This window comes from Phoenix dactylifera, chromosome 2 (genome assembly GCF_009389715.1).
Source record: "Phoenix dactylifera cultivar Barhee BC4 chromosome 2, palm_55x_up_171113_PBpolish2nd_filt_p, whole genome shotgun sequence".
In the NCBI taxonomy this organism is placed as follows: Eukaryota; Viridiplantae; Streptophyta; class Magnoliopsida; order Arecales; family Arecaceae; genus Phoenix; species Phoenix dactylifera.
The window spans coordinates 20020734-20044002 of record NC_052393.1 but is presented as its reverse complement, the minus strand read 5'-3'; the positions used below and the strand labels follow the sequence as shown (position 1 = coordinate 20044002).

The following is a 23269-nucleotide window of genomic DNA, read 5'->3' as shown; positions in this document are numbered from 1 at the left end:
TAATGATGTTAGAAAAACTGTTATATTAGGGGAATTTGTGAAAAAACAGTATTTTATGAAGGCATAGAAATAAATATAAATTTTAAAAGGGTATTCACATAAATTTGAATTTTTAGAAGGGTATTCATGCAAAAAAAACTCTATATTAAACTAGTACCCAGCATGCTTGCGAGCCTATTGAACCATATGTTGATCAAGTGTTATTGAAATAGCGAATTTATATTGATTGTGTTTTTCTTCTGGGTTGAACAATTATGTGTTGTTGACATAGCTTGCATAAGGTTAAGCCGGCTGGCGAGAGTGGCACTTGTACCTAGATCGTTGGTACCAACATCCAATGAGCTTATGGAGTGCACTAGATAACACGCTTGAAGATACACCTACTATTATATACATGATTGCCTAATTAAAGCAGTTTTTCAGAAATAAATCTCTGAAGTTGTTCACTCAGGATTTTGACAAAGACATCATGTTAGGCTTTTATCCCAAAGTATGCATGCATATCAATACACATGCGCACGCTAGCATTGAGCTTGGGATGCATATGAGAAGCCGAATGGATGATGATAAGCAGAACCCTCCTAGTCTAATGACAGACAATAAAACACATCCAATTTTGGTTGAAGAAGAAGAAGAAGAAGCAAATAATTACTTTCAATTTTCCTTTTACAATGTAGTTTGATGCAGTAAGGATTTGTGAATAATGCATCCGCCCGTTTACATGCTTATATGCATTTTACAACCATACATGTGCATGCACGAGTGCATGAATACATACGGTTACACAAGCTTATGTTACATGTGTGCGCACATAAATTAAACACATGAAAATCAGAGACATCGCATGTCTACATGTATTTACAGAGGTGCTTTTCTCAGAATTTAGTGCACTCAAATGCACCAAACCTAATAAAAACATTCTCATGTTTTTGCTAAATATGTCAACATATCCTGAATTAATTCATGTATCCCATATCATAATTCAGCTGAGAAAGAAAAAGTGATATACGGTGATCAAGCAAAACCCATCTGATAAGCTATCTAATCTGCCACGATATATTTAAAAGAAACATAATCCAACCATTTAGACAAACATGACCCATTTCAAAAGTTGCTGCAGAGAGGCCACGTATGGCACCAAATAAAGGTCCACAAGGATCAGGACCATTCCAATTTTCCCGACTCCTAACCATGCAGAAGAAAGTCAAAATAAGAACGTAATCAAGTCATCTCCCCTCTCCTGCCTAACTACTGACAAGACAATGCACCGCTCTTAGTACGAGAAAAAGAAGCTGGGATAGAAACAGACCGTGGCCCCATTAAAAGCCGCAATTATTTATGCTTATTGACTTCAGTGACTTCACCAGCAATAACATGTCAAATTAGCAAAAGGCAGTTACAGATATAACAGAAACCAATACTAAATATTAGAACGTAACGAATTGACAAGCTTGATTCAACATTCAATTAACAGTGACAGCAGAGGACTGCAGACTTTCAGGGGATCAGTCTGTACAAATCTACACCCAATCAGTGAATCTGAATGCTAATTGGATTGTCTTTTGCTGATCTTCAAAGAAAAAGGAACGTTAGAACTACCCAAAAGTTAGGAAGGACTTATCCTTCCATGCCTGAAAGAAACCCTTAGCAGCCAGAACCAAACCCTCAATCCTAAAAAGAAGAGTAATCATCTGGCAGAAGAATTCACATAATGCCCAGTTTTTCTTCTGTGGCGACTGAAATCAGACACAAACCTGAATGTCTGTCCGCACCCGGAGACCTTGCATTTGTAGGGGCGCTCTCCTGTGTGAACCCGGATATGCTCTGTCCTGGCCCATGCCCACTTGAAGGACATGTTACAACCCTTCCAAGGACACTTGAGGGGCCTTTCATCATCATGGACACACTGGTGCCGCATCGCATACTTGTGAGAATGGAATCGCTTCCCACATCCCTCGTATGTGCAGCAGTTGCGCTTGTGGAGTGAGAGCTCTCCCCGTGTCCTAAAACTCATTTGACACCCTTCAACATCACACTTGAAGGCCTCCTTGCCCTTATCTTTGCCCTTCTGAACAACTGATTTCTCTGGCCTCTTGTTTGCTTTCATCGGAGTAACCTTCTTCTCCATGATACTAGTGTCAGACATCAAAGCTGCAGGTCGCCCAGTTCTTGGCCTCAAGCCCTCACAGGGGCCACGCACAAAGCTTATACAGCTATTGTGACTTTCTGCTATCTGCTCTGCTTCTCGCTTTCTCTTATTTCTGCGTCTCACATACTGTATGAGAACTACTCTGGTTGGAGTCTTATTATGTCTTTCTACATTCTGAGGGGAGTTATCACTACCCGCATTAAGACTCATGTCTCTGGTGTTTTCAATGACTTCCTGCATTCCTAAGCCATCGGCCACGGAAACAGAACCAGTATTCGCCGAATTCTTTGAATCATCAATTACAGGTTTTGTATTAACAGAATGATATTCTGATTTTAAATAATCAATAACATCACAATTTGCTTTTGTATCATTTGCCAAGTGGGCTGCCTGCTGAATTTGAGAACTTTTAACTGCTGTGTTGTCAGCTGTAAACTGGTTTTCATTCCCACCAACCACAACACCCTGCAGAATACCTTCCCTTGCAGCTGGAAGTTCTTCCTGCCTTTCAATATTACCTTCTGCTGAATTAGCGCCCATGTTCTTTAGCTCAGATTTGTTCAAGGCTGGAATATTAAGATGCATTTCAGAACTATTGGATGATAACAATGGAACAGTTAACTGCTCTTCTGACAATGAAAACATTCCAAGACTGCCCTCTGAATTAGATAGATTTGCCATTACCTCTGGCAGATCTTCAGACCTATCAACAGTTCTTAAAGTTGGTTCGCAGACAGGTTTTACAGTTCCATGTATTTCATGCTCTGAGTGAGTTCCATCCACCGCTCTTTCTTCTTTTTGAACTTCAGAACATTCACCTTCCAACATCACAATATTCACTTCAAACCTGGACTTCTCCAAACCACCAACCTTACATCTTGACATAGATCCCTCTACACCATCTTGTTCCAATTCTGAACACTCTAGCATTGGCACATTAAAATATGGATGAGAAGTTTCCAGATTTTCAGGTTCAGAAATAATCATTTTATTGCTTAGCTTGCTGCAATGGATCTTTGGTCGACTTTCACAAGACACAACAGGTGAATCAACCGGTATAGACAAATTACGAGATTTTGTAGAGGCAAAAATAATATGTTCTGCGCTAATTTTCTTTGTTGCCCAACCATCTCGATGCATTCGAGGATATTCAGCAATAAGAATAGGGACAGTAAGCAAATTATCAGTACTGTCATCTACCATTCTTCCAGTCTGATGGGTATGGCCAGATGTGTTTCTATGATCATCCCTATTAACCATTGCAACATCATTGTAAGCATCCAATTCTTTTGGTGCACCTTTCCTAGAACAAGCACGATGCTTACTAGCCATGTCATTTCTCCCATTTTTACGGCTCTTATAAACTTGAATTTCATTGGCAGGATTGACATTTGGACTTTCAGTTACAGGTTTGCTCTCCTCAGTATTTGCATCAGTGTGTGATTTTGACTGGAAGGTACCAATTACCTTATACTGGGTGCGAGATTTCCGGCAAAGCCACTTGAGATTTGAAATAGGGGAAACAGGAGAAGGATTGGAAAAAATTCCACCCAAAGATAATGCAAGCCGCTCTTGATTTGCAAGCTGTTCTTGATTTGTTGGTTGCTGCTTTCTTAGCTTGATGCAGTATTTTAGATTCACTCCCAATTTTGAGGTCCAATCTTTGCCATCTTCTTCATGTTCTTCATCATCTATCGAGGTGTTAATTAAATCCAGATCTGGTGGAGAAGCATTCTCCAGTGGAACATCTTTACAATTGAACTGAATACCAATTTCTTCAGCAATTGATATTGCAAGTGCCTTTACTTTGAGATAGTCTACATTGATCAAATCATTAAATATTATATGAAATCATGTCCACAAAATCTCAAAAAGTAAGAAGCAAAGAAAACTTCTTTTGAAAAAGAAATCTGTATTCACAATGCAGACAGATTTCAACTCATGTAAAACTCAAACCAGGAAAAGCTCATCACTGCTTCACCATGCAGTTAGGTCAGCCACCCAAATGTTCATAATTTACAGGGAGAAACTTATAATCTAAAGCAAGATCATCATAGACGTTTGCATGCTCATGCTGTTTGTTGGACACAAAACTCAAAAATCAAAATAACTAAACTGAATATCGACTGCAGTGCACCATCAACCGGCATGTTTAAGGTAATATATTACAAGTGCAACTAAAACATTCGTGGGGTATATCTTGAATTGACTTAGGATCTAAACAAAGAAAAGGCATTTGATACACCAGTAGTAATGCTCTCTTTTTCTAAAGAGATCCTAGTAACTCAGAACCCTAGGGTTTTAGATGACACTTACCAAGATATTGTTGAAATATATGAAGACTAGACATGAGATTATATTCAAAATCCAATCTAATGCACCTTCCTGTTTTTTCAAATGTGTCTGCTAGGTGATTAAACTCAACAAATGAAAGCTTAAAGCTGAAAATATCACAGACATCTAGTCAGCTAATCAGATCTAATTTAGGAATTAAAGTAATGAGTTAGCTTGTGCAACCTGACCCTATCGAGTTGTATGAATTTGAAAGAGACAAAGGGTCGTGCTGAGTCACTAAAATTAGTATAATAGTATCCGAATTCAAAATATCAGCATACTTAAAAGAGTTCTTTCACAGATACATATGAGATTCTGTTTTTCAGATATTGTGGTTCTGTTCTATAATATGCATACCAAACACCTAGACTAAACAATATGTGCCTATCAGCAGAACTATAGTCATGTAATCAAATCCTATCATTTTGAGCCTGAAAAACTGACACCATGTAGCAGTGCCTAAAGTAGACATCTGTACAAGCATCTGAGCAACATAGGCATTGACTATAATATAGAATGGGCTAAATTAATGCATTGATGTGCAAGAGTCGAGGGATATAAATAAAGAGACACAGAACTCTAGATGGGCTTGGTTAATAAAATAGAACTATTAATCACAGATAGGCATGTATCAAAAAGTTCCTATTGCATGACATCAGCGATGCTCAGTTAGACTTTCGTAAATAAACCAACTCATCAATATCAGACTGACTCTAAGATTATGCTATCATGAACTATGCACAGTTATCGAGATTTAGTGAATGGACCTTTAGTTTAGTGGAACATAGCCTATTATTTACGTGATTAGCTTGCTTAACGAACTTATCTTAGTTACCATATGGTCTATCAAACTTGATTCAAGGATGCGAATTAATGGCAACTCAAATGAACTGACTCAATAGGACACATCAATTGCTCAAAGCTAAAACATCACTGAATCTAATATCTTTTTTATGCTTTAGATGCTGCTGATCCACTTCATTGCAAAAAAAAAAAAATAATTAAAAAGCATCACATGTTATGTATGTAACTATAGGACAAAAATCTTGTTTTAAAATTTATTTCGATTTTTGTTGTTTTAAAATTTATTTCGATTTTTGTTATGACGGGTCATTTGCATCATCAAGACATACACTTGGGTTAACTATCAAGGTCGCAAGAACCGGTATCAGGCACCGTACCAGTTCTCCAGCAGGACAACTCGGTACGGGCTGTGCTGGGCCCGTATCGAGAGAGAGCACGCTGCCAGAGCCAGAGAAAGAGAAGAGAAAGAGAGAGCGAGCAGGGGAGGGAGGAAGAAGGAGAGGCAGCGGACGCCGGCAAAGGGCTGCAGGGGCCAATGGAGGCCACGACAGCCGAGGCCGCGGCCGGTTCTATTGTGAACAAAGCAAGGGTCCGGCCGCGGCTAAAAAATTTCGGGACTTAAATTTTTTAGTCGTTGCTGGACCCCTGTTTCGTTCGAAACAGGAGAACCAGCCACAACCTTAGTTGCCGCGGCCACCACCTCTAGTTCTTCCCTCGCTTACTCGCTCTCTCTTTCTCTTCTCCTTCTCCGGCTCCAGCAGTGAGCCATTTTTATAGCTCGAATTGTACCGGTGGCTCCACCGGTACGGCTCGAAATGGGCGGAACCGCCCGGTTCGGAAAGGTTCCGTCAACCATGTTAACTATTCAATTGTTTGGCATTAGCATAAACAGTGATAGAAGTTCTTTAGGTGCATATGCGACTTGTGGCTCTAATTATTATCATTTTCAATGCTGATGATTAATAAATTTAAGTTATGATATACATGCATATGAGATATAATATTATATATAGTATTGTCCTTGCATCTTATTTTTTGGAGTTGAGAGAATCTAATACGTCGCACAATAGCCCATGTATCAGTATCCAATTGAGAAAAGAACTGAATATGTTACTTGTATTGGATCTACATCTAGATAGGACTGGACTAGTGATGCAGAAAGGGGAGTTTGGATAAAAAGAAAGATACAACTAACATATTCGGTATAAGCAATTTGTTAAGAGGGTGTTTGGATGATGGAGCAGGTTATCCGATGACAGCTTTTCTAGCTGCTTGAAAGTTGACTTTTGAGTGAAACACTATTGGGAGAGAGGAGCTCAACAAATCCCTGATGCTGACAATGTCATCAATCCCACTGTTCTCAGATTACCCATTCAGTAGAAATGGTGATTCATTTTTTTGCTGAAATTTAGAGATAATGAAGCCCAGCAGCCACTTAGATTGCTAAGACATTGCTTCAAATCTTAAACTTCGTTCTTTAAGCATATCATATCGCTGGATAACCTGCTCCACCTTCAAAACACCCACTAAATGCTCTAACCAACTGATGCACAGTCATTTCCTTAAGATTTAAAACATAATTATCAAACAAGTTCAATTGATGTTCTTTGAAGAACATATGGTTATAAAAGCAGTGGAAGACACGAAGTAGGCATTTGTTTCCATCTCTGAATAGTTCTTCAATTTTTTAAAACATATGATCTTGCTTAATAGATATTAATCAATTGCATATTCCAAATAGTTGGGAAAAGGTTGGACGGTTATAGTTATGGTTTAATTGCAATGTTATTGGTTCTTACAAAATGCAGAATAGGTATTTTGATGAGAAGTAATTTAGCCCAGATTAACATAAGAAACTATTAAATTTCAGCCTTCATGAATTTGGAAAGCTATCTTGAGGTTCAAGGGAGGCAGTTTGTCAGCCTGGCTTCAGATTCATATGCAAAGGAGATGAAGCTGAATCTAGAGTAACAGGCAACCTCATTTCTGCAAATAACGAAACCTGGCCAACTGGAAGACATTTTAGAAGAGTAATTACATTTTCATGTGAAAAGGTAGACAAGAATGCAAATTTGATTATACATCCAACTATGCAGGACCATTTACACCTCCAATTGTGTAGGGAAATCAGAATGAATAGCTCGTAATGCAGCAAAACATAATTATAATATTTAAACTAGGAAGAAACAGAATCATGTAGTAATGGTTATACAACAAGTTAAATACAATAAAATTTAGACAATAATGGGGAATAATGTAAATGGTATCAATTATATGATTTCATACCTGAATGGCAAATAATGAGCACATGAGCACCACCTTTGCACTGCAACAACTCCTCAATCTCAAGAGCATGTTGCAAGCAGAAGATTCGCGATCTTAGAAATTCACTAGATGTATTCCACTTTGTGTTCTCATGACAACACCTTGCCACTGTCGTGCCAAGTAGCCTGTCTGTTTTATTTAAAGGCTTTGCACTAGAAAATTTAGAGCTACATAAATCATTTTGAAATATTGCATTAGCCGTCGTGTGCACAGTCCCATCATATTCATTCTCCTCATCAAAAGAACGTAGCCTGTTTGAATGTTGACATTCTGGGTCTTTTCTAGGAGCACATACAGTGTTCTCGCTTTGTGGGTTCTGTTCACCTACTTCCATTGAACTAAACATATGTAGGTATTCCATATCATTTGCAGAATTATTGGGCAAACTGCTGGTGCCAGATCTGTTGTCAGCTCTAGGCTGAACAATTGATTCGCAAGTCACCTCTGGCACTTTGGTAGGGTAAGATGAAGGTTCCTTGATAGCACTTGGGGCATCAGTTGCATGGCCACTTTCTTCAGGAGACAAGTTGCATATTAAATCAAACTTTCTCCGTTCCTCAGGTTTAATGTCATTTTTTTCTAAATCTGCAAAGCAAAATCAAAACAGTTTAAGCTACTAAACTATATATTTATGCATGTGAGCATATTTATACATATATTACACATTAATATCACAAGTCCGAAGTAATAAATAATTGAATTACTTGATCAAAGGTAACCTTGACTGTAACATTAAAGGTGTGGTAAACTTATACTCTAAGCATGCAAATCAAAAGCATTTTCTTACCATGATGGATCACAATCTTCTTCTCAGGCTAATTTGTAGAAAGGGCTCACTCCAATAAAAACTTGGAGAGACTATAAACAACTTTTGGTTGCAGATAAAAGATTTGAAATATAGGCTCATTTAATGTTGGTTAATGTACAAAAAGAGGGGAAGAAAAATTAAACAAGAGAAATGACGTGGTTGTATATATCATAATTGCATTCTACTTCTTATCTATTATATCTGAAAAAAAGATGTGCTGGTGAATCCATTCTCAAGATGCATGCAAGGACTAATTGTTATTGTTAACACCCAAAAGTACAAATCTTTACAACTGTTTTTTTCCTTTTTCATAACATAGATTTCCTGAACTGAAAAGGAAACCCTTAGTTTAACCATCCTTGGGAACTTTCTAGGCATATGCAAATGGTATAAATTTTATGCCTGCATTTTATTCTGAATGCCTACTTCAATAGAACTCCAACAGCTATTCCATAGGAAATATATGTCAGATGGTAGAGTTACCTGAATAAAAATTCTTTATAGTACTTGGTAGGTGTGGTGGTTGACCCAAAGACTCCGATTTTTCCAACTTCAGGTCAGACTCTTCACAATTTAAAGAGAAAAGCTCCTTTAATGCTTTTTCAGAAGGTTGCAAGATAGCCATAAATGGATAGCCAAGGATTCCACAAGCAACACATGCCAATGATCCTGAATCAACATGCAAACCAAATGGTAAATCATCCTCATCAACATCTGTACTGTCCATCACTCCCCCCTGAGAACTCATGCAATCAGGATGGCAAGTATTCTTCTGTGTCTCACATGATACATTTTGATATGATATGCTATTGACATCTGCTTCTGCTCTATCTGCATCAACAACACAACGATCATCTTCTTTGCAGTCAAAAGAACTCTTTCCTTTGAGTTGAGACTGAGCCTTCCTACAATCATCATCATCCACCAACCCATGTGCTTGACGAGACATGGAAGAAGAATATGACTGGTGACCAGTACATGGCAAAGGCAGCAGCTCAGGTTCCCATAACACCACATAAGGAGTTGATATTTTTGCAAGAAGATCACATAATAGACGATTTTCATTCATCATGTCATCCAGAAATGCTTTTTTGACCAGAATTTCTCTATCCTCTTTCTTACGGTCTCTCAAGCGTGAACTTCGTACACCTGGCAATAATTCTCTAGGAACTCTGGCATTAAAATAATTCCACCAGATTCAAACTGGAGAAAAAATTATGATTAGGTGCCCACTCCATTAATGTATGGACACCAACAATAAGAAAAGAAAATTGTTTAAAAGCACAAAGATTGACAGGCATCAACAAGAAATTGACATGTCTAAAATCATCCACTAGGTAAATTTTATACAGAAAACATGAAAAAAAATAAATCATCGAGAATCATAATAAACATTTCAAACTGCCAATGAAGGAAAATATAACATATCAGTATTGGAGGAAAAATTAACACAGAAGTTATTCTAACCTATCCAATTAGAACAAGGGTACAAGATCACTGATGAAATTATATACAATAATAGTTGTTGATCTTAGACATACAAGAACAAAATCCAAACATTTGATGAGGGGCACTAGATGTTACTAAAAATGACATCTGGATTTGATTAGCTTAACCACTCAATAATATGAGTGACAAAGGAAATTCAAAATGTGAGGATGATCTCACTTGTCATTTTGAGAATTTTTCAGTTATAGCAAACAAAAAAACATTAATGAATAATATAAATGTCAATATAGGACTTCAGTTATCTTAGTCAATGCTTCTCCACTGAGTGTATCATGGTTGACATGGTTAACTATCTTAACACTTTATGTTCATTTAACAGTATTATATTTGAATTCTGCATTTGGCATTTTCCATACTTTCGTTTTTGCTTACCAACATCAGCATGCACATCTGACTTGTCTGGACTGGTCAAATGTGAGGTTTTGATGTTATTTGTTACTTATGAAATAACTCAAAATACTAAGGATTTGATGCTCAGCACTGTATTCTAAGTCTTTTTTCACTGGGTTGTGGATCTTTTTGCATCAGTGCATGGTAATTAGCAGAATATGGTAAATTCTTTCTTTAAAACGAGTTGTTAAGCCCATCAAGAATATAGTACAGTTTTAAATGACACTGCTTCCAATTGCCTGTACTGGCATAATACACAATAGTTCAACTTTGTTTCTATTAGCTATCTCATGTATAATAGAATAGAAAAGAGACTTGACAATTTATCATTTCAATATTCCACTATTAATTGTCATTGTACTTTAGCACTAAATTTTATTGACTTATGAAAGCAATGGTATAATTAAAATTAAGTTCTTTTAACAGAATCATTATAATGAAACCTTCTACAATCTTATATCTATTTATTTATCCTGTTAGAATAAATTATCCTGGCAGTGGAGTGAGTTGCACCAATTTAATTATATTATTGACTTTTTAGTTACATCTAAATTTCTCTATATCAGAAGGCTAAAATCAAGAAGAAAAGTATAAAGGTAGAAATTAGCATAAGAAAAAAAATCATTCTATAAATCATATTTTAAAATCTAACAACTTAATACCTTTGACTATGGTTTTAAATCCAAAATAAAAAAGAGGAAATTATTAATACAGGACTTATTGAACCTTAGTAGATCAGTTGTCCTAAATTTGAATTGCCTTTCCAAAAAAGGAGAAAAAGGCCAGTTTCCAAGTTACTTGAAACATAGCCTTCCATGAGTGAAATTTTGAAATTTCTGGTCACTAATCATGATTCATAAATATTACTTCAAATATATGCACCATATTTTTAGTGCCAAAGATACCTGTACATCATTGTCTTTTCACAAGTTCCAAAAAGACCATACATATGAGAATTATAAGAATATTTACGGCATTTACAAACTGTCATGAGCGGCAGAATTGCTTAATTTAGTATGCCACTATAATAAAACATGTATGCAGAAGATGTTATCCAGTAATTTTGCAATGACAGCATAAGGTAGCCCTTGTCAGCAATTTCACATTTTTACTGTAACAAAACAAATAATAGCAGCATTCAACTAGAAAAGAAAAAAGTAAATTGACCTTATCAGCCATCAGTGTAATTAAAAAGACTGAAAACTAACCTAGAGACAAAGGACACTGTTAACATGTATAGCAGCTGTTGATGGGAGAGCATGGGAAGATAACTCATGGCTGCCCTTCGTACTGCAGCTTCTTTGGCTACCTTTAGCCATTGCGGAGTTGCAAAATTGGCAGCTTCTCCACAATTAAATCCTATATTGCATGCGCAAACATAAAATAAAGAATAAAATTATCTAATAGAACACTTAGCCCTTAACCAACAAAGCTTATTCCATCTTAAAAATATTGAAAGTCGATGCAATAAAACTAAGGATAAGGGTTTTTCCTTACCTTCTTGTGAGTAATGACGAGAAGAATAAGACATAATAGCATACAAAACTACAAGAAACATTCATAGAAGCAAAAGCACATAAAAAGCAACTAACTGAAATTGGTCATAAACATAATTGACAAGTGACAAGCTTTACTCCATCTATTTTGCTTGGGTAGTCCGTACATATCTCATTAATTTGAATATGATTCTTATTACCTGCCCTCAACCTGATGTAATTACTCAATAAATTGGTCAAACTCCTAATAACAGTTAGTTGGATGGAATCTTGGTAAAGCAACATGATCACACAGGAATTGAAAACAAATTACAGCAGCCACGCTCTGGGTACATCTTACCCTTTTTCCACAATGGTTACAATGGTGACACCTAAAGAAAGTTTGCTCCCTGACCAAGTTACACACAAAGCTAAGCTCTTTAAATTAAAGAGCAGCAAATTGTTCACAAAATTTCAAAACCATTATATATAAGTAGATGACCATGATGCAGTCTGGTCCACCTTGCTCAAGTGCACCTAACAAGTTGTTAGATTAACACAGGTTTTAGCTTTACAGTGCTCCTTTGGTTTGTAATTTGGAAATATTTAAGAAGTGGTCATTTTAACCATGGTACAGGAGTATCCTCACCTATTTAAGCTGTCCTGTGCTAGTCATATAACAATTTACATGAAGAGGCAACTGTAAGTTGATAAATAGATGGAACACAACATAATACAATAAAAAGATACTTTCAGAACTCAGAGGCTGATCATGCAATTTGACTGCCCCCAGTGTCTAACATAATGGAAGGGCTCTCTCTCTCTCTCTCTCTCTCTCTCTCTCTCTCTCTCTCTCTCTCTCTCTGTGTGTGCGCGCGCGCACGAGCTTATGTGCATGTGCATGCTCATATTTCACTAATCATCATAAGCCTTTTCACATGAAATGAGGATGGCTATAGAAAAGAACTCTAAGTTAAGAAAGCTCGATGAAAGGATTGAAATTTATGACCAGCTATCAACCTAACAACTCCCTAGAAATCAGCATCCAATTCCTAGATGCAGTAATTTTAGGTAAAAAGGGGGCATGCCAGCAAACCTATATGCCCAGTTGGTCCAAGGAGCAAATGGGACAGCTTGCAAGCCAAAAATTTCATCTTGTTTGGGTCAGGCTGTTGGGCTAAGCTTATTTGATAACATCCTCATCTTAAGCCCATCCAATATGTAGACCTAAAGCAGAGCATCTACTTTATTGGTCATAGTTTTAGACACATGCAACCATGGAGCAACTCACAAAACTTCCCTAGAGTTTGAATAATACTGGATAACGAGGAAAGATGATAACTTTAATATAGAGAGAAGTTTTTATAGAAAAGGTACACATGAGCCAAAGAGCCAAACAAAACGAGGGTCCATTTTATAAATGCATATATAATGGAGACTTGAGAAAACAGGGCTTCTTCCGAAATGATCTATAGGCAAATATTTGAAGTCGTTAGATTTATTGATCTGAAAATCAAGTTAATGCATGTTACACCCTCCCCTCTAAACTAAAAGCATATATTCCACTTCCTCTCCCCCATATTACACCTAATCCTTGCCAATTTATCTTTTTATCCACTCCTCCACTAAAAGCATCCAACAACATTCAGTCTGATGGAGTCCAACTAATCAATGATGAATGATATGAACTGTCCTCCATCTCCATCCTACCCCTTTCACACCTATCTTCAGCAAAATAGCCCCTGTATTACCATCTTCCATCCCGTTACTCATTGTCTCCAATTCTACTAATGTCAGTTAGATGTTAATATTGAATCCCATAATTTTGCTCCTAACCTTTTAAAAATTACCAAAAAAACAACTTAAATGACTAAGAAATATGTGTTACTATAACTTGTTTAATTTGCTTATAACTATGAGCAGACAAGTCTGCACTAGTCTTTTCACCATCAAAAGGCCACAGCAACTTAGCAGTCTCCCTGAAAGATTGTTCTTCACAAATAACAAATGACCAGGACAACCAATAGAAGCTAATTGAAAAAGAAAAAAAGAAAAAAAACTTGGTCAAAGAACTGCCTTGCATAAGGGGGTGGGTGGACCTTGACAACAGGAATTTTATCACCAAGGCCAGGTTAAGAGCCACTAACAAAAAGATGTTAAACATACTATCATTTGATGAATTAACTAACCTTGTATAATTGAGCAATCACTTGTAGGTTATGATTACTATTTTATGAGTCTTCAGTGGTCATAGGAGACTGGAAAGGGTTTTGCAGCAATTTTGTAAATATTGGTATGCGTATACTTTTCTTATTGTATTTTCCTTAGTATTCAATAAGATGATTACATGATCGTCATCTCAATATAGCAGTCTTACGAGGACAATTTCCTGGATAGTGCATCCTTCCCTAATGTTTGATAAAAGAGAAAATATGAACAGCAACCATAGAAAAGAACATGTCCTTCAACACAATTATGGATGGAAGTATAGCTTATATTCCACCAAAACTTAATGCCAATAATTGATTCAATGCAATAAAAAGGGTTCACATTGCAGATTGATAGCATCTGCCTCTATCACATAGTATCGATATAGATAGCATTCAAATGGTGTGGGCACATTGAAGTCAAAAACCTCGAACATCTCAAACATTCACATAGAATATTACCAAAATGATAAAATAGTTTCATGAAGTAGTATATGGTTTCTCATAGCTTTTGAAGCTACTTTGTTATTAGTTCAGCTAATATATTGATATTGTATGTCAAGTTGTGAAAAATTCTTTAAATAGTCTATTGCACATGCTAAGGATTTGTCACTTGTCAGGAATGAACATATATTCTTTTAGCATGGAGGACTTTGCCATACTTACATAAATGTTTAAATCTATGTTGGAGCTTCCAAAACATTTATTCCATCAGGAAGCAATTAATGGTGTTAATGTAATAATCTCCCATAGTCTCACATAAATGTTATGCTAGTAAATGTTAAGTCAACTGATTAAATAGAATACATACTGCGCCAGCCCCTGACCAACACATACATGACACACCAACATTTTGATCCTTCGTCACATTAAGGATTGCTTCTAGGCCAAGAAGTCAACAAAGGCAAAACAATATTATGACTTTGTGACTAGTAATAGGGGAGGTAAGTTTGTAAGGAGTGCATTTAGAATCAACAAGTATGAGGAAATTAGTTTCTTCTCAGTGGGAACTCTCTAAACTCCAAAGGGTAGATAAATATAATTAATCATGGACTGCCTTTGTTATTTTCAGTTAAATGGAAGTTTTAAATTTTTCATGTACACTGCTCAAGTTGAATGATGCTTATAATATCTAACCTAAGAAGAAACCACCATGAGTATAGACAAACTACTACTAAATTTTCAAATGGTTTTGTAGAGGCTGCCTACTGAATTTTCATGAAAATGTTCTGTACTTGATTTGCCATCCATAGTTTTATACAATGTTCTGCGGTGGCTAGGTCACGTGTCACCAATTTGAACATGGTTCACCTGCGGTTCAATAGGCTAACTTTCAAATTCCTATAATTTTAGTATCTCACCTATAAGTGGACCGTCACCTATAAGTGGACCGGCTCCCACTCGTTCTTCAACTTTCTTTTATCATCTATAACTCCTCTATTTATACCTGAACAAACTCTCCACTTTCCCAAAATCATGCATTGATTGTCCTACAACCTCTCCACTTCCCCAAATCATGCACCAATCATCCTCCAAGACTCTCTTTTATTGTGACGACACTACACTCCACTAGATCTCATCAAAAAATGGCCTCCTTAATTGTCTCCCACTAGATCTTTTGCCATAGTTCATCTCTTCTTGGATCTTGTACCTCCCTCAACTTCCATCAAATTCCACCATTATTTTCACTAGATCTTGCCATTGGATGGCTACTTCCACCGGATTTGGCAACATCGAATTGACTCCAACTAGATTTGGCCTCACCATATCAAATACTGCCCGTTCCAGCCTTGCATCAGATCCCACTTGATCCAACCTTGTCGCCTTCAACCCTGACCGAGCTAGTTTTATGACCCTCCATTCCCTCAGTAACCTCCATTCCCCTATTTATCTTTCTTTCTACTGTTGACTTGGACATGTCAAACCTTGGTTCAACCACACAAGTTGAATGGTAAAATCATCTGAATCATTAGGTCGGATGAGTTTAAGCAATTTTTAGGTTTTGGCCCGACTTGATCAATAAACACTAGCGGGTGACAAGTTGGATAGGTTGACCCAGGTACGTCAAACAGGTTTCAAAATATTGGTCTTATACCATGTTTGATATGCTTATATTTACTAATGAAAAGGATCAGTTGTTTCATCATTTGAAAGCCAAATGTGATTTGATACTCACTTGAAAGACCCTTCTTTAGGAGCTTCAAATGGCTAGGGTTGGAGTAGAGTCAAAAATTGACTAGTAAGGAACTAGGAGAACATTGTCGACTGTCAGTACCTTGGAGAAGATGCTCTACCCATTTGGAGAAACCTTAAAAATGGGGTGGGGTCCACTTCTAATACAAAATTGGCTTTATGTCATATTTCCAATCCAAAGCATGAATAATTCAAAGTGCACTAACTCATAAATCTCTATGCTGATCATCTAGAAATGCATCTTACAAAAAATTATCATTAAAGTGGGGTGAACAATTTAGAAATGGATTCATCATGGTTCCTTGCAATTAATGGAAATCAGCATGGTGCTTTCACCGATACTTAGTTTTTCATTGAATGTTACATCCATGGTAGCATGTCCAATAGTTATGAATAATAAATCAAGTTGTTTTGAGTTCTACTCCTTGGCCCTCTCTTAACTGATATAACTATCAACATCTCACATCATGAGCCAACCTTCCTTTCTGGGCTCTGAGCCAAGCCTAAGACCCCTTTCCCTTTTCCGTGTCCAACCTTTCTTAACTAACATTGTGGCCCCTTTCCCTTTCACGTGTCCAACCTTTCTTTCCGGGCTCTAACCCAAGCCTAAGACTGAAAATCTACATGCAATTCAGCATCAGCAATCCAAGTTCAAGTTGAAGCCCAAATGGCCCTGAATCCAAACCAAGCCCAAACCCACCTAAACCCAAACCAAGCCTAACTTGGCCTGAAAATCAACCTAAGAGTGGAAGATCACCTCCTTCATTTTCCATAGCATCTGCTATGCTTCAAGATTGCTAGCATGCTGAAGAGAACATTGGAATTAAAGCTAGATTGGAGCTCAGGATAGCCTTGGAAATTCAAGGAATAAGAACCAACTTAAGGGGGCGGTGGATCTGAGTTTGGGTGAAGGGATTGAGGACGCAGACAGCAAAGGTGATGTCACCATTCAATCAAAGCCTAAGCATCACCAGCTAGCTGTGGGTGGAGCCAAAAAAACCACTTTGGGTAGAATTAGGAGGTTGAAGGTGATGATGCAGCAATTGGAGGGGTTAGGAAAGGGGCAAACATTGGTCATGGGGTGATGAAAGTAGAATGGTGGCTACATCAGAGGCTGTCTATGCTTGGCAAAGCACTAGGAGGTGCAAACGCTGCAGAGGTAGGCAACGATATTGGATGAAGTGCTAGAAGATAGCATAGGTAAGGATGGTAGCATGAGTTTGAGAGGGCATGAAAGATGAGTTAGGTTAATAATTTTTTTATATAGAAGTAATCCATCCATCAAAAGTGATGGACGATTAGGATGAGATCAATTAAAAATTAATGAACATATACAAATTAACATATATTAGTCTGGGTCGACTTCAGGTCGAGCTTCGGGCTTCGTGCTTGGGCTCTAGCCTAGGGCAAAGGCTTGCCTAGACTTGGCTGGAAGTTCCTTTGGGTTGGGGATTGTAAACTCAAGCCCAACCTAAACCTCCTTAGGCTTGCATAAAACCCTATTAAAAGCCTGACCAGCTTAGGCCTATCTCCACAGCCCTACTCTTGGAGACTTGAATTAATTTCAAGATTTTATAATAATAGCTACTTGTGATTTATTAAGTTTCTAGATTTTTTTGGGTATGGTGTTTCTAGATTTGTTTTCTTTTTCTCCTTCTTTTAGCCTGTATATGTTACTAGTATATCATTCAATAACAGAGGTGAAGTCTTTCAATTAATTATTGATTTTTCGAATGTGTGTAACCAATTAAGCATTTCAATGGATTTCGGCTCATCTCAATGTTTTTACGATCAATGTACCCCCCCCCCCCCACCCCTTAATGAGAGGGACTCTGTTTGGTATAAATCATGCAGAGCAATTTCTTTAACCTTAGTCTAAACTACCAATGTTCCAATAGTCCTATCCTGTTTGGTACAAGTAGAGCCAAGATTTTCCCTTTCTTTGAGTGGAGACGGGAGCAGGATAGAAATTATCAAGGTTCACTAATAAAAGAATAAGTATATGGAAGTTGTGCTTGACATTTTGAAGCTATAGTTATCAATCATGTCACAAGTCACAATTTGTTTAACTTAGCCCTATTTTTCTTTTTTATTAGAGAGAAAGGAGTTGATGGACTCTACCACGCTTCGTTAATTAAGGATAAATGACGAAAACATAATGAAGATTGAAGGAGGCTAGGAAGGGAATTTGTTTAATTTTTTCGATTTTACTTTCAACGTTAACAACTTTGTTTTGGAGCTAAATAGTGGAACTTCCCACCCAATTTGAATTAAGATGTTCAAAGGAGGGGGGAAAGCTCAAGAGCAAAGAACAATCCTGATCTATCCAAAAGGGAACATTACCAACACTATGACACAAAATCTATTAACTAAAACCTACAATGTTTAAAGGTTTCAAGGACATAAGAAAAATTACAAACACTATTAAAAAACTAAATGATAGATGAAAATTCCAAGGATTTATAGTTTAAAACTAACCGAACACTTTAAACTTATGCGTTAAAGTTTTTGGCTCTAAGAAAAGTCATTGAAATATAACCCTAAACGACAGGATGAAGAAGAGTGAAAAAATCTAGCATACAAGAAACATGCCTTAAATAGTCATCTACAGAAGCAGTAAACCTTTAAAGGTTGAAATTTTTTTGGTATCTATAAAGAGGAGAACTGTGAAGAGGGGAGTTTATAATTAAGTTGAATTTCCTAGAGAAAATATTTGAGCTCGAATGTTCAAGATTCAAGCTCAAAATCCTGGGCATATATTAAATTTTCATCAAACAATAAAATCACAGGCCGCTTTAAAAAGATCTGAAAAATGATCTTCATTTTTATTTTGAGGAAAAAAGAATCACAATTTTGATATTGTTAGATCTAATATATACACCCAAAGGCCCCAATTGATGTTTGATATGTTAAATTAACATGTTTTCCCCTATTCATTTCCTTTTCCTCCTTTTGATTTTTTTTAGTTTATAATGGTTTTTTCATTGAAACTAATAAAATTAACGCTGAAATAAAGAAACTACAGGAACCAGCACTCATTGGCCAACTTGCTCTAGACCAAAAGGAAAAGCAAGTTTCTAATTTCTGCTTTCATATGCCTAACATTAGGAGTAAACTACTATTTATTCAAATTATTCAAAGGTTTGATAGCTTTCAATACGTGTTTCTTTTAAAACTCTTTCCTATAGAATGACTTGAAGTTCAAGGATGTATTTTCAAATGGGATTTAAGGTCATGGGAACATCAAGGTAATATCAGATATCTTTGTGCATGGTTGGTCTCTAGATCCCAATTTACCTCAGCCAAGATAGAAGGTGTAGAAATTTTAGAAAGAATCAACATTACGAAGTTTGAGGTTGATATATAGGCACCAAGACATTGAAATCTCAGCCAATATGGTAAAAAACTGAGATTGACAACCATTTTTTAAGGTGACTTTTATTACTTAAAAAACTCATTCAAGGTAGAAAAAAATGATTGGAAAATCTTGGACAATATGTTGATGTCTTGTTGGCCAACATATTCGGTTATATCAATTTATATTGGTGGAAATAATATAAGCTGCACCTTGTAACTGACAAGGGAAAGATTGGAAGATGTTAAGGATTTCATTAGTTCATTTGGCTACATAATATTATTTTAGTTCAGATATAGCAAGGGAGTGAATAGTCAAACTGATATAAAAGCATTGTCCAGCAAATAAAATCACCATGAAAATTCAATTAAACATGTGTGTGCCAACAACTTAAAGGAACTTGTGTCCAACATATGAGGAAGTAACAAGATTCTAAAAAGTTTTACAAACGTATAATGCATCCAATGTAATTAGATTCATAAAGAAATAATTGAAGTTTATTGGTTCAAATAATGAGAATAAAACATCTGTAAGAAAGAATTACCATGGCTGAAGCCTACATGATAAGCCCTTGGAAACGTGACAACAAACTCGCCAGGATGCTGGACTAATCTGAAGAAGAAACCAGAGAAAATTATGTCTCCAATGCTACAACTCAAAAGAGTTGCAATTAGAAACTTTGAAAATGTTTTTCATCAAACTTCTAGACAATTTTGAACCAAAACTGACATGCAGAATCTACCTGCAACAAGGCACCCCTGATGACACCAGAACTTCAGGAGATAACAAAGTTGTCTTCTCCCCCAACATAGTAAAAGCAGCTGAACAAAAGCAAATAGGAGCAAAGTAATTGTAACAAAAAAAACAAAGCTCTATAATCACAAGAATAAAAAAATGCATCTAGAAATTCATGAATATACTAAATCACTCTTCTTCAAAGAAATCAGGTACTAAGAAATTACTCAGCCGGTCAACATTTCCTCCATAACCTTGCACCCGAACAATCTCCTCAAGAGTGGCCGCATATTCCCCAGGCACAGCATACCAAGTCTTGGGAGAGCCCATGTGGAGGAAATTCAAGCTGTGCAGCTCATGATCCTCGACATGCCAAGCGAACCAACTGAACAGCATCCCGATATAAACCATCGGGGAGGTAACACCCGGCACTTCATCGGGCATGAACCGGGTGAGCGAACCAGGTGCGCGAGCAATCACCTGAAGGTTCCAAGGGCTGTTCGAAAGCTTCCATCCCGCGGTGCCAGTGCCGGTGCCCTCCCTCTCGCTGCTCTCAGCAACCGAAATATTCTGCCGCACCGCCTCACTGGAAGCTGCCAGGCACGGACATTTCGGTTCTTGAACCCTTCCCCTGCCAAACCCTCTCTTCTGCCGCCGCCTCCGGTGGGAGTGGTACCGGAAGGGCTCCTCCGGCACAGCGAATCCAGACCCGGGAACGTCATTGGCGTACTCCACATAGATGGGCTTCTCCAACGTCGCGTTCCAGAAGAGGGTCTCCACCAGCAATGGGCTGACTTCCTTGAACCCGCCGAGCTGCGATCGGGCGAAAGCCTTCGACCTGGCCTCGAACTGCTCCAGCGTGTAGACCTCCCCGCTCTGCCAGACCTGCTTGTGGACCGGCGCGCGGGTGCGGCGGGAGCCGATCTCCTGGTGGCGGGTGGTGAAGACGGCTCCGTCGCTGGGGGCGGCGGGGCGGGAGCCGGGGACGGGGTCGGGGGAGGTGGAGAGGGAGCGGTTGAGGTTGGCGAGGACGAACTTCTTGGAGGGCTTGGGCAGCGGGGGGATAACCTTGCAGATGCCGAAGGCTGCGGCCTCGCCCTCGATGCGGGAGATGAAGGCGATGGGGTCGGCAAACTCTGTCTCGGTGGGCCGGTACTCGGGGGCCATGGGAAGACCTTTAAGCCAGGCCGGGATCTCCGGGGCAGCCATTCCCGGCGGCGCCGGATCTGGAGGGGAATAAATCTTGGGGAGGTTTGGTGGGGTTTTGGGAACCCTAGATTGGGGTTCGGAAAGGGGAGACTTGGGGGCGCATTAACTCGGAAAAGGAGAAGGAAGGAATTAGAAGGGGAAAGCGAGAGAGAAGAAAATATGATGGCGGTATGAGACGACGGCAGGGAAGAGTGGAGAGAGAGGAAGGGGGATGGGGGATCGAGAAGGAAAGGAAGGAAGAAAGAAAGAAAGAAAGAAAGGAAATGGAACAGTGCGGGTTTGCGTGGAGAGATGAGTTGGGCGGGTTGGGGGGGGGGGGTCGTCTACTCGTCTGTCGGCTGTGCGCGGTGGATAAGAGAGTGTGAGCTGGCCGTTTGGGTTAGCGGGATAACCGAAAGTGGTGAGATGGGTTGATGGTTGGCAATGGTTGATGAGGGGAAGATTGGAATATTGGATTTAGCCCCTCGTCTTTTTGTTTTTCTCTGTATTTCATGCACGGACTGCCTGATTAGCGCCCAATATGACGGGGGAAGCGTCATGGTGTTTCTCCCAATATGAAGTCTCGCTGGCCTCGGTGTGGATGGGGTAATGAAAAATCTTTTCCTTTTGATGGCGTTTGTTTATCCCAGATCAATCCAATTCTCCATGATTCAAAATCATGGTATTTAATATGCTATGTTCCAGTTTTTTGGGTATTCAACTTGTCCTGGGCCGGCCCGAGCCTTAGGCAACCGAGGCGGTTTCCTAAGGCATCGACCCAAAAGAAGGCCTCTGGGAGAGCTGCTCCACCAGAGGCTCGTAGCTGCCTGCTACCTAAGTTCCTAATGCTTATGAACCAGGCATCCAGCATGGCAGCATCCAGACGTGGCCAACGGGGTTACGACTTACGGAAGTAATGGGACACGGCGTCTTAGCTGTGCCCTGTCACCATAGCTGATAGCCCGTCTTCTCCATCCGACCATCCGCCGTAGTCACCAGCCACCAGGGCCTCTAAAGTTTTAAACTCTTCAGCTCTTTTTCTTCGGTTCTTGAGTTCTTCCTTCCTCTTCCTCGGTTCCTGTCTTCCCGAGTTCCTCCGTCGAGTCCGTCCTCACTAGTCGGTCCTCCTTAGATTTTCCGACTTCAAAGTTCCGTCTTTCGCCCGTTCGCCATCCTCGGTTCTTACAGTCTCACTTCGCCAGTTCGCCATTGGCCCACTCGCCGTCCTCCCCGTCGGGCTGGCACTCCGCACTCAGCCGAAGAGAGTGACGAGGGATGAGGGAGGCGGCGTCGTCGGCGTGACGGCGTCTTTTCTGAGTCTTCTCCTTCTCAGCCGTCCACGTCTCCGCTCTCTCTAGCCTTCAGGTGAGGTGAGCTTCCGAATTCTGCCTTCCGAGTTCCAGTTTTTTTTTTTTTTTTGACTTCCGAGGCCAAGGGCCCGTGAGATTGTGAGAAGATCGTGTGAGATTCTATTGTTAGATCTGATTTGGTTTAGATGGCTTGATTTTACTAGATTTATTCATTTGGGACTTATTTGGGTTGATTGATGTTGATATGGTTTTACACTCTGAAGGTTGATTTATGTTCGTTTTCCCCTTCAACTGTATGATTTTTTTTCACATACTGAAGCCTTTATGTTTAGGAATTTTCGCTGATAAGGCAATGCATTGATCTCAGGGGTTTGGTTTTCACCGTGTTCTTTCTTTTCATTGTGGCTCTCAGTTTTAGGATTAAATCTTCTCTCGGTTGAGAGGTTAAAATCTATAACTATATACAAAATATCTACCAATCAATAGA

At 38.7% G+C, this 23269-nt stretch overlaps 1 protein-coding gene across 1 annotated transcript; it reads right to left on the bottom strand.

Annotated features, from left to right (window-relative positions):
• Window positions 1–1319: 1319 nt before the first annotated feature.
• LOC103695732 (lysine-specific demethylase SE14) lies at window positions 1320–21729 on the bottom strand. The gene is made up of 7 exons (XM_008777126.4): window positions 20512–21729; window positions 20292–20370; window positions 20094–20161; window positions 11528–11678; window positions 8904–9592; window positions 7574–8197; window positions 1320–3966 (listed from the first exon to the last, which is right to left on the bottom strand). The coding sequence occupies exons 1-7, from the start codon at window positions 21491–21493 to the stop codon at window positions 1688–1690; spliced, it is 4872 nt and encodes a 1623-aa protein (XP_008775348.2). The 5' UTR covers window positions 21494–21729; the 3' UTR covers window positions 1320–1687.
• Between the last annotated feature and the right edge of the window lie 1540 nt (window positions 21730–23269).